This window comes from Coregonus clupeaformis, chromosome 8 (genome assembly GCF_020615455.1).
Source record: "Coregonus clupeaformis isolate EN_2021a chromosome 8, ASM2061545v1, whole genome shotgun sequence".
In the NCBI taxonomy this organism is placed as follows: Eukaryota; Metazoa; Chordata; class Actinopteri; order Salmoniformes; family Salmonidae; genus Coregonus; species Coregonus clupeaformis.
Window position 1 is genome coordinate 53,739,915 of NC_059199.1, and position 11,963 is coordinate 53,751,877.

At 48.4% G+C, this 11,963-nt stretch overlaps 1 protein-coding gene across 1 annotated transcript; it reads left to right on the forward strand.

The window, feature by feature from the left end:
- LOC121571337 (E3 ubiquitin-protein ligase TRIM47) lies at positions 1 to 11,952 on the forward strand. The gene is made up of 5 exons (XM_041882743.2): positions 1 to 298; positions 6,544 to 6,704; positions 6,922 to 7,294; positions 10,869 to 11,108; positions 11,253 to 11,952. The coding sequence occupies exons 2-5, from the start codon at positions 6,547 to 6,549 to the stop codon at positions 11,373 to 11,375; spliced, it is 894 nt and encodes a 297-aa protein (XP_041738677.1). The 5' UTR covers positions 1 to 298; positions 6,544 to 6,546; the 3' UTR covers positions 11,376 to 11,952.
- Positions 11,953 to 11,963: the final 11 nt, after the last annotated feature.

An 11,963-nucleotide genomic window follows, 5' to 3' on the forward strand; every position in this document is an offset into this window, starting at 1 on the left:
TGTGTGAAATGATGCTTTATTTACATTTTTTTATGTGTAAGATTTGCAAGAGGGTAAAGTACAACTGATCATGGTGAACAAGGAAGGAACAACTCCACTTTAGGGAATGTTTATAAGAACATGTGGGGTAAGGAAGCTGCAATACTGCTCGTTCATAGTCCAAATGTTCCTCCCCTTTACCAGCAGTGACAAGGTGTGCCCTCATCTTGTGAGAGTACGAGTTTACAGCACATACACACTTGTGCCACTGTAGGCCTAGGACCTGACTTGACAATTCTTCATCCTTGGTACAGAGCTGGTAGGTAAAATGAGTTTTGGATTATTTATATTATTATATGAATATCACTAGTATTAATAAATGAAAGTACTTTTCATTTCATGTTTTTCTACACTGTGGTGTCATGCTGTATGTGCCTGTAGAGTTGTATTCTCTAGGATCTAGAGCCAGAGGTAGAGGAGCAGAGTTGCTGAAAGTAAGATGTCATCTAACATGTGTATGTGGTCATTTGGTTATGTTGTGGTTGATGATGCTGTGCCTTTATTTAAGCCTAATTCAGGACTAAAACACATGTTCTGTGGAGATTCTCCATTAAAAGTGCTTCTTAGTCCAGGACTAGGTTTAATCTGTGTTCGGGAAACCTGCCCAATAAGTTTACTGTGTTGCTGATAAAGTGGTCTCAAGAGTCACAGCGGATCTGTGGTATGTTTTGTTTGTATGAATGGTTATGGGCAGTTTACTGTACAATGGCCTCTAGTCACTAATGGGTTAACTATCTCTGTTCCAAGTCACAGAGGAAGCAGCATTATCACTAATGTTCAGATTACACTGAGGATTTATAAAGTGTTGCACAACGCACAGTTCCGGGAACACATTTGTTTTTATATGGTGTGCATCCTAAACGGAACCCTATTCCCTTTATAGTGCACTACATTTGAACAGGGCCCATAGGGATACATAGGGAATAGGGTGACATTTGGGACTCAGCCATGGCGTTTTATAACCATCACTATGATGACAATGCGATCTTGCATTTCTGTGTATGAGCGTGTAAATTCCTAGATTCTGCCTTCCTGTAACGATTCCGGCAGTCTGAGTCGGTTCCTGTCTGTGTATTAGTTTTTCTGCTCGGGATCTCCAGTTTCCCGAGGGTTCTGGAACGCTCCCTGCCTGGTTGCCGGGCAACGTTGCTAGGCGGGAGCTCTCTTGATTTCCGCACCTGCATCCCATCAGCAATCTGCACACCTGGTCCTGATCATCACCCTTCTTAGGCTCTGTCCTAACATCCATTCCCTGCCGGATCGTTAGCCATGAACATCACTCATCCGGAACCTTCACCCAACCTCTGCCTGATGGTCGGCGGCTGCCGAGCCATTACTGGACCTACCACTGCACCCTCAACAACCCATCCACGCCACCCGCTCTGTTCCCTGGATTATTCAGCCTCACTCGTGGATCTATTAAATAAACACTCACCTTTGTTTCAACCTACCTTGTCCTGGTCTGCTTCTGGGTTCTGGCTTAGTAAACCGTGACAGAACGATCCGGCCAGTAATGAACCCAGCGGACCTGGACTCTGTTCGCCATGCCATTACCCATCAGGAGAAGATGTTGGGCCATCATAGCACGGAGCTACAGGAGATCGCGTTGGCAGTTCGGAACCTTTCTACCGGTCTGACGGAGGTCCAGAACCAGCGCAAGTTTCCGGTGGAGGATCCACTACCGGTTTCACCCATCTCGCCTGCCGCTTCTGGAGCTGTGTCCTTCCGTGAGCCCAAGGTTCCGACGCCGGATAAATATGAGGGGGAGCTGGGAAGATGCCGTTCTTTCCTTATGCAGTGTGGGTTAGTGTTCGATCTACAGCCCTACTCTTATGCCACAGACAAGGCTAGGATAGCCTTTGTGATTGAGTTGCTGCGTGGTCGAGCGCTGGAGTGGGCTTCAGCCGTTTGGGAACGACAAGACCCCTGCATGGCTTCATACCAGGGGTTCACGGCCGAGATGAGGAAGCTCTTCGACCATTCCGTCCGAGGGAGGGACGCAGCTAGGCGCCTGTTTTCGCTTCGCCAAGGAACTCGCAGCGTGGCCGACTTCGTGATCGAGTTCAAGACGTTGGCTGTGGAGAGTGGGTGGAATGAGGAGTCTCTGCAAGCGGCCTTTTACCAGGGTCTGTCGGAGCAGCTCAAGGATGAGTTGATCTCCTATCCGAGCCTAGTGACCTGGACAGCTTGGTAGCCTTGTCTATTCGGGTGGATAATCGAGTCCGAGAGCGAAGGAGGGAGAAGCAATGGGTTCCGTCCAATCGATCAGCTTCTCAGGTTCCAGTCGGGTCGGGGATTGGACCAGAATACGTCGATCATCGTCCACCACACAGGATTAGTGGAGAGGTCCTGTCTCCCGATTCTGAACCAATGCAAGTAGGGCGGCACGGGTTAACCAAGGAGGAACGCCAACTCAGACGTAGGACTAACTGTTGCCTCTACTGTGGTGGTTCGGGACATTACCTCGCCACCTGTTCCCGGCGGTCGTCAAACTGCGCGGCTCGCTAAAGTTGGGAGGACTTTTAGCGAGCCAGTTTCGACCTCTCAATACCTCTGTCAGACCCCGTTTCCCGGCCACCCTTATGAACAGGAATCAGAGCTTAGCGATTAACGCTTTTATCGATTCAGGTGCCGATGGAAGCTTTCTTGATGCCGAGTTGGTGGAACAGCTGGGGCTTTCCAAGGAGCAATTGCCGGAAGCCATTGAAGCGACCACTCTGAACGGCAGTAGTCTGGCACGTATCACGATGAGGACTGAACCGGTTAAGATGCTGTTGTCGGGGAATCATTCGGAGATGATTTCATTCTTCATTCTGCCGTCTTCCCATGTTCCTCTGGTCCTTGGATACCCCTGGCTGAAGGAACACAATCCCACGTTCGATTGGGTGACGGGCAAGGTAACGAGTTGGAGCCTTGATTGTCATGCTAACTGTCTCAAGACTGCCTGTCCCCATTCGGTTCCCAGTCAGGTGATTGAGGCTAAACCCCCAGATTTGTCCCTGGTTCCCGAGACATATCACGATTTGGGGGAAGTGTTCAGTAAGCAGAAGGCTCTGTCACTCCCTCCCCACCGACCATATGATTGTGCCATCAACCTGTTCCCTGGAGCTGTCTACCCCAAGGGAAGGTTATACAGTATCTCCCGACCTGAACGTGAGGCTTTGGAGACCTACATCAAGGAGTCCCTAGCTGCTGGTCTCGTTCGTCCCTCGTCATCACCCTGGGGGCAGGATTCTTCTTTGTGGGTAAGAAGGATGGCTCTCTTCGACCGTGTATTGATTATCGGGGGTTGAATGACATCACGGTCAAGAACAAGTATCCCCTGCCCTTGATGAGTTCTGCCTTCGACTCCTTACAGGGTGCTACGGTGTTCACCAAGCTAGACCTACGCAATGCGTATCACATGGTCCGGATCAGAGAAGGGGACGAGTGGTTGACGGGTTTCAATACACCGATGGGTCACTTCGAGTATCAGGTGATGCCGTTTGGACTGACCAATGCTCCAGCGGTATTCCAGAGTATGGTGAACGACGTCCTGAGAGATATGATCGGTCTCTTTGTGTTTGTTTACCTGGATGACATTCTGATCTTCTCGAAGGAACCTTCCGACCACGTCCAGCATGTCCGGCAGGTTCTGCAGCGATTGTTGGAGAATCGCCTGTTCGTGAAGGCCGAGAAGTGCGAGTTTCACGCCCACACGACATCCTTTCTCGGGTACATCATCTCCAGGGGAGAGATTAGGATGGACCAGGAGAAGGTTAGAGCGGTTCTGGAATGGGCCCAGCCCGGTACGAGATTGCAGCTCCAGAGATTTTTGGGGTTTGCGAATTTCTACCGCAGATTCATCCGGGATTACAGCCGTGTGGCCGCTCCGTTAACTGCCTTGACTTCCAGTATCAGGACCTTCAAGTGGAATCCGGAGGCGGATCGAGCGTTTCTGGATTTGAAGAGGCGATTCACCAACGCACCGATTCTCTCTCAACCGGACACGGCCCGTCAGTTCGTCGTTGAAGTGGGACGCGTCTGATGTGGGGAGTTGGCGCCATCCTGTCGCAGCGATGCTCCACGGACAGTAAACTCCATCCCTGCGCCTACTACTCTCGTCGCCTTTCGCCTGCGGAGAGGAATTACGATGTGGGTAACCGGGAGCTTCTCGCGGTGAAACTTGCCTTGGAGGAGTGGCGCCACTGGTTGGAGGGGCGGAGCAACCGTTTATTGTCTGGACTGACCACAAGAATCTTGCTTACGTGCAATCGGCTAGACGTCTCAACTCCCGTCAGGCCAGGTGGGCGTTGTTTTTCGGACGATTCAATTTTTTCCCTGACGTTCCGACCTGGATCTAAGAACGGCAAGGCGGACGCCTTGTCCCGGATGTTCTCCAAGATGGAAAAGAGTGGGTCCAAGACCGAGACAATTCTCCCCCGGAACTGCGTCGTGGGAGCAGTTATGTGGAAGATTGAGGAGGAGGTGATGGCGGCCCTTCGGACGCAGCCCGGTCCCGTAACGGTCCACCCGGTCGGTTGTTTGTGCCTGAGTCGGTTCGTCCTGCTGTCCTCAAATGGTCCCACGCCAGCAAGATGGCTTGTCACCCTGGCGTGGCTCGGACGATGGCGTTTCTTCGCAGACGCTTTTTGGTGGCCTGCCATGGCCGAGGATACTCGGGGTTTTGTTGCTGCCTGTCCAGTGTGTGCGCAGAATAAGAGTACCAATCGGCCCAGCTCTGGACTACTTCACCCCCCTTCCTATTCCCCCGGCGACCATGGTCGCATCTGGCCCTGGACTTTGTCACTGGGTTGCCCGCTTCTGAGGGGAACACGGTCGTTCTGACTATCGTGGACAGATTCAGCAAGTTCGCCCACTTTGTGCCTATTGCCAAGCTTCCCTCTGCCTCGGAGACGTCCGAGATCCTGGTTAGGGGAGGTTTTCAGGGTCCACGGTTTGCCCAGTGATATCGTTTCCGACCGTGGCCCTCAGTTTACCTCTGCTGTCTGGAAGTCCTTCTGTTTGGCCATTGGAGCTACAGTCAGCCTCACATCTGGTTTTCACCCCCAATCTAATGGTCAGGCGGAGAGAGCCAACCAGAAGATGGAATCCACGCTACGCTGCCTTGTCTCCTCCAACCCCACCTCCTGGGTCTCTCAGTTGCCTTGGGTTGAGTATGCCCACAATACTCTCCCTACATCTGCCACTGGGATGTCTCCCTTCCAGTGCCTGTATGGCTACCAACCTCCCTTGTTCCCTTCTCAGGAGAAGGGAGCTCTCAGTGCCCTCTGTTCAGGCCCATATTCGTCGTTGCCACCGGACCTGGCATCGGGCCAGAAAGGCACTCCTTAGAGTTTCGGACCGGTATCAGCTCCAGGCGAATCGTCGCCGGATCCCCGCTCCCACCTATACCATCGGAGATAGGGTCTGGTTGGCCACACGGGATCTTCCTTTACGGACTGAGTCTAGGAAGTTGTCACCGAAGTTCATTGGTCCGTTTGTGGTGGAGAAGGTGATCAATCCGGTGGCAGTTCGACTCAAACTACCGAGGACGCTCAGAGTCCATCCCACCTTTCATGTCTCCTGCCTCAAGCCTGTTTTCCTCAGTCCTCTGTTGCCTCCTCTGCCTCCTCCTCCTCCTCCTCGGATGATCGGAGGTGGTCCTGCCTACACGGTGCGACGCATCATGGATTCCAGACGGCGGGGCCGGGGTTTCCAGTATCTCGTGGACTGGGAGGGGTATGGTCCTGAAGAGAGGAGTTGGATTCCGCGGCGACAGATCCTAGATGCTGACCTCATTCGTGACTTCTACCGCCTCCATCCTGGCGCTCCGGGGAGTCCGCCCGGTGGCGTTGGCCGGAGGGGGGGTACTGTAACGATTCCGGCAGTCTGAGTCGGTTCCTGTCTGTGTATTAGTTTTTCTGCTCGGGATCTCCAGTTTCCCGAGGGTTCTGGAACGCTCCCTGCCTGGTTGCCGGGCAACGTTGCTAGGCGGGAGCTCTCTTGATTTCCGCACCTGCATCCCATCAGCAATCTGCACACCTGGTCCTGATCATCACCCTTCTTAGGCTCTGTCCTAACATCCATTCCCTGCCGGATCGTTAGCCATGAACATCACTCATCCGGAACCTTCACCCAACCTCTGCCTGATGGTCGGCGGCTGCCGAGCCATTACTGGACCTACCACTGCACCCTCAACAACCCATCCACGCCACCCGCTCTGTTCCCTGGATTATTCAGCCTCACTCGTGGATCTATTAAATAAACACTCACCTTTGTTTCAACCTACCTTGTCCTGGTCTGCTTCTGGGTTCTGGCTTAGTAAACCGTGACACTTCCTTTATTTATCTGTACAAGAACTATCAAAATTGACCCAATATCCTGCAACTGATATGCTTCCAAACAACTGTAATTTATTCAGGAAATTGTTTCCTATACCCATGTACTATACCATTTTCTAATTTCACTCCAAAAAATAAGTTCCTTCATGGGAAAAATCAATTTATTGTATTCTATTCTCAGGGGATGTCTGCACTGCCTCAATGCTGCATCTGTCTAGATGACTTCACTAATCCAGTCTCTATCCCCTGTGGCCATCGTTTCTGCCTGGGCTGCATCGGGGAGTACTGGAGAGTCCATGGTGCCTGCCAGTGTCCCCTCTGTATGACATGTTTCCCCATACGGTAAAAAGCAAGAGTTTACACACACCTAAAACAGTAGGAGAGGTGCTGACTGAAGAAATAGTACATTAAATAGTACATTAAATACAGCACATAATAAAAAGAAAGTTTCACACTTTATATAATGCTCTACTCCCAATTATTTAAAGTGTATAAAATGGGTAAAAAACTTCATAGCTATAGAGTGTGTGCAACCTTTTTATACCGTTTCCCCCATCAGGCCACAGTTAAAAACGAAGCCAACCCTACATAATGGTGCCCCGTGGGAGGAAAACCAAACTCCACTCAGAGCAGGTGAGGTGCCCTGCGATGTCTGTCCAGAAAAGCGGTGTAGAGCGGTGAAGTCATGTCTGGTGTGCCTGGCCTCATACTGTGAGACCCACCTGGAGCCTCACTACAGAGACTCGGCTCTAGGGCGCCATCCACTGGTCACTGTGTGGAAGAACCTGGATGAGCCTGTCTGTAGACTCCATGGGAGGCAGTTGGCCAGGTTTTGTCGGAGCGATCAGACCTGCATCTGTGCTATGTGTGTCCAGACTGATCACAGGGGTCATCGGGTGGTCACAATCGCCATGGAAGCAACAAAAACGAAGGCAAGGCAAATACATGACATTTTTGTGTTGAAAATTATAGTTAGCCTATTGAGTTTTCACATTGCATTCATTCAACAGTTTTATGTACCAAGTCTGTCGTGTAGAGTAGGCTAAACTGAAAAATCTTAACTGAAACTTAAGCCTATATTAAACTTAAACTCTAACAAATAAAACGATGTCGGAGCCGCAAAATAACTTCTGTGCAAGGATGTTTATTTACATAGTGATTCCGAAAGAAAACAGTACTGTCACAAAAGCATACATTATAGCGACAGCTAAACACTTCTTATTGAAAAGGGTCCCCCCTTGAACTGAAAGAGAGGCTCGTTTTGTAGGGGAAGCCTCTCCCATTAGAACGTACCAAACTCATTAATTAATTAATTAAGCCATTACAAACATCGAAGCCTACATTTTCCGCTCAGCTAAACATATCATGAATTATCTTAATTGAACCTTTGCAATCGGTTTATCATAATACAATAAAGGACAATATAAAACATTTACATAACCCCATCACTACTGACATGGTGTCTTCCAATACGCCCATTCACATGAACGCGCAATTCAGGACAGGCACTACAATGCCAGCCCGATTGCCGTAGCTCGGGTCCTGGAGTCATGTATTACTGGATCTTAGTTATGGTAATAGTACTACAATGGAATGCTCAAAGCCTGTTGGCTAATGGGCAGGGGTTCAAGCAGTTCATTGTAAATATGCCAGCTAAGCCTGCTGTGATTTGTGTGCAAGAAACATGGCTCAAACCGACTGGAGTTTATCATACAGGGATATGTAGTGGTTCATAGGGACAGAGATGTAGTGGGAGGAGGCGATGTGCCACCTTCATAAAGCAAGGACTTCTTAACAGGATGCTAGGCAAAGGTATTGAACAGGGCATTTAGAGTACTGAAAAGGATGCATAACTTCCAACATCGGATTCAGTATAAGCAGGCCCAGGCCCTGGTGAGGAGAACTGTCCATCAGGCAAAGAGGTCATGTTGACGTCGGTTCTGTGACACCATTGGAAGGGCAACACCTGTGGGAGAGGTGTGGGGGATGATTAAGAGAATGAGTGGGGTCAGAAGGGAGTGGGATTATCCAATGTTGACGAGTGAGAAGGATGTGGCAGTAACAGATAAGGAGAAGGCAGAGATGATGGCCAAAGCGTTTGTCCAAGTGCATAGCTCAGCAAATTTGTCAGAGGAGGGGGAGAGGGGGAGAGAGAGAATGAGAGAGGAGCATCCTGGAGTGCTGGATAGGAGGGAGGATGTAAATGATGCGTTGAATGCACCATTTACCATGGCAGAGGTGAGAAGGGCAATAGGTAAGGCTGGGTTAACTTCACCTGGGAAAGATGAGGTGTGCTATGTTATGTTGATCCATCTTAGTGACGAGGCACTGGATAAGGTATTGGTGTTGTACAACAGAGGGTGGGAGGAGGGGAAACTACCAGCTAGCTGGAAGGAGGCAGTAGTGGTACCAATCCGGAAGCCAGGGAAGGACCCAACGAGGCCAACAATCTATCGGCCAATAGCTTTAAAATTACATGTATGTAAGATTATGGAACGTATGATTACGGAGAGGCTAACTTACTTCCTGGAGAGCAGGGGGCTAGTAACGGCACATCAGAGTGGGTTCAGGAAGGGCAGGGGAACTATGGACCCAGTGCTCTGCTTAGAAGCAGAGGTCAGGAAGGCTCAGGTAAACAAGGAGACTGTTGTAGCTGTATTTTTTTATGTGGAGAAGGCGTATGATATGATTTGGAAGGAAGGGTTGTTAATCAAGCTTGATATTATTAAAATTTTTAGCAGACGCTCTTGTAGTTAGTGCATACATTTTTCATACTGGCCCCCCGTGGGAATCGAACCCACAACCCTGGCGTTGCAAGCGCCATGCTCTACCAACTGAGCTACAGGAGGGTAGGAGGAAGACTGTACAACTGGATAAAATATTTCCTGTTTGGAAGGTCTATCCAGGTGTGGGTGGGGAAGTCTCTATCAGGCAGCTACCTGGTGGATAATGGTACAATGCAGGGGAGCGTGATTAGTCCTCTTTTGTTCTAAATTATGTTTACTCTCAGGTACGGCCGGATATTGGGAGATGATGGGGCCTTATGGAAGAGGGGAAGACATAATCAGGAAGGTACAGGAAGCAATTGATGAGGTAGAGCGGTGGGCATTAATGTGGGGATTCAGGTTCACTGTAGAGAAAACTCAGACAGTGTTCTTCACCAGGAGGAAGGTGGGAGATGAGGTATGCTTGAGGTTATATGGGAGAAACTTGAAGAGGGTGGGGGCCTTCAGGTTCCTTGGGGTGTACTTTGACACTAGACTGACCTGGGCAGAACACATAGAGAGAGGGGTGAGAAAGTGTAAGAAGGTGCTATAAAAGTGATGCGCTGTCTGACGGGGAAGGAGTGGGGGGCTGGGCGTTCCTCATTGAGGACCATGTATGTTGCATTGATCCGATCTGTTATAGACTATGGAAGTGTAGTGTATGGTTCGGCAGCCCGGACCTCATTGGAAGGCTAGATGTCATACAGGGGCAAGGACTCAGAGTATGTAGTGGGGCGTTTCGGACCTTGCCAGTGGCTGCACTACAGGTGGAGATGGGGGATATGGGACAGAAGAGAGGAGGTTATTTTTACAAGATTAAGGGTGGGACACAGCCAGTTGAATAATACCTTAAATGTGATAGGAAAGCATCCAACAGGAAAGTGTGATTATTACCAGGAAACAGAGACATTGGAGCATGTATTGCTAGAGTGTGGGAAGTAACAAAGGTAAAGAGAGAGGCTGAGATGTAGTATGAGGGAGAAGGGGATACAGAAAATTAGTTTAAAGAGTATATTGAGTAGAACGTCATTAGATATACTATCAAATATTTTGTTATCTTTTTTATTAAGAGCAACGGGGCTGGCAGGTAGGATTTAGTTTCTCCCGGTCTCTGGCCCACACTCCAGTACAGTAGGTGGCGGTAATGCGCCATAACGTTGGATGCCAACCGCCGATAAACCCCACTGAAGAAGCTCGGGTCCTTATTCCAGCATACCCGGAAGCTACATAGACGGAGCGAGAGTAACTGAATCAAACAGAGCGCTCATCCAAAACATTGATAAGTACAATAAACGTTACTTAAATTAAACATGAAAGCTTGTCTGCGTATTCTTAATACCATACCAAACTGTTACTGAAGGGAGGTAAGAATAATGTGTGTAATGTATGAACTGACATCGCTAAGTTAACTTGTGTATCGACCCACATTGTTAACGTAGCTGAAAACGGAGCAGGGAGGGTGGAGATGAGTGTGTGGGTGTATCACCAAACGCTGCCCTCAGCCAGTGACTTTTTTATAAATGTACCAAACATACACCTAACGTTCAGAGGTACTGTATCTGTAATAATCTGTACATACATCCGTACATACAGTATGTACTGTAAGCGATTCGGGGTTTTTAAACATTAGGCCAAAATGCAGATTTGATTTAACTGCGTCCATAGATAAGTGTTTTTCCAATTTAGAGAGTTGACTGATATTGTACATTTTTCTGATTGAATTCCACTGATTCATCCACAGATTAAGATAAAGAAGTCCATGATGAAGTTTCAGCAGATGATCCAGGAGAGACTGAAGAAGATGGAGGACCTCCAACACTCAGTGGAGCTTGTTGAGGTGACTGAAGAGAAACAGAAAGCAGCAGAGAGGCGGGCTGAAGGGCTCATCAAAGAGCTGGAGCAGGAAATAACTGAGCTACAGAGGAGAAGCACTGCACTAGAGCAGCTCTCACACACTGAGGACCACCTCCACCTTATACAAGTCAGTGTCCTCATTTGCTGTCTTTATAAATCAACATGATCACTTTTTTGGGGCAACATTTATATAGATTTAATTTCACAACACAAACAAGCCAAAACAACAAGTTGTTACTCTTTTTGACGGGTTTCCCCCCTCTACATATAGAGATTCCCGTCACTGTCCACTCCTCTACACAGCAAGGACTGGTCACACATCATCAAGTCCCTGATCCAAGAACTACAGGGGAAACTAGAAATATCCTCAAGAGATGGTAGAAAACTACAATGAGCCTCCTCTAAAAACTCAGGAACATTTTGATTGCCAATGTGCTTGCTTCAGCAAGACCACTCTAGATATTCAACATACTTCTGACTGATTATTTAGATCACTACTGCTTTTACATTTTTGTCTGTCCTCAAGAGATTTTTACCATGAGAAAACCAGGAACTATTTATTTATTGTAACCTTGAGTTACCATTTTACCAAAGAAAATGTGACTTTAATGTCTATCCTTTATGCTTATCTAGAGAGATTATCATTGTGTCTATCCTATCTACAGTGTAAATGGTTGATTATTTATGTCTTGTTAAATTTTTACCCGAGTAAATGTGAATGTGTTATATATCATTTATCTTATTTATTTTAATTGTTTAGTACTGTGCCAGAGAACGTATGACCCACCAATCAAGTATTATGTGGGGTTAGCCCAATTTGTGATTGTGCATTTAGCAGAGTTTGTCATAGGCTGTAGCCTTTCGTTAACGTAATAGAAAGGTGTTTGACTGTCAAATCTCAAACAAAACAAACAGGCATGCACACACACCAGAGGAGACTGGTGCAAGGAGCTAAAGGAGGACGGGCTCATTGTAATAGCTG

Bases quoted from the DNA above. Each gene is read 5' to 3' on its own strand.
- LOC121571337 (XM_041882743.2), top strand. From the start codon at position 6,547: ATGTCTGCACTGCCTCAATGCTGCATCTGTCTAGATGACTTCACTAAT. The intron at 6,705-6,921 runs GTAAAAAGCAAG...TTCCCCCATCAG, and splicing joins ATGACATGTTTCCCCATACG to GCCACAGTTAAAAACGAAGC. The intron at 7,295-10,868 runs GCAAGGCAAATA...ATTCATCCACAG, and splicing joins TGGAAGCAACAAAAACGAAG to ATTAAGATAAAGAAGTCCAT.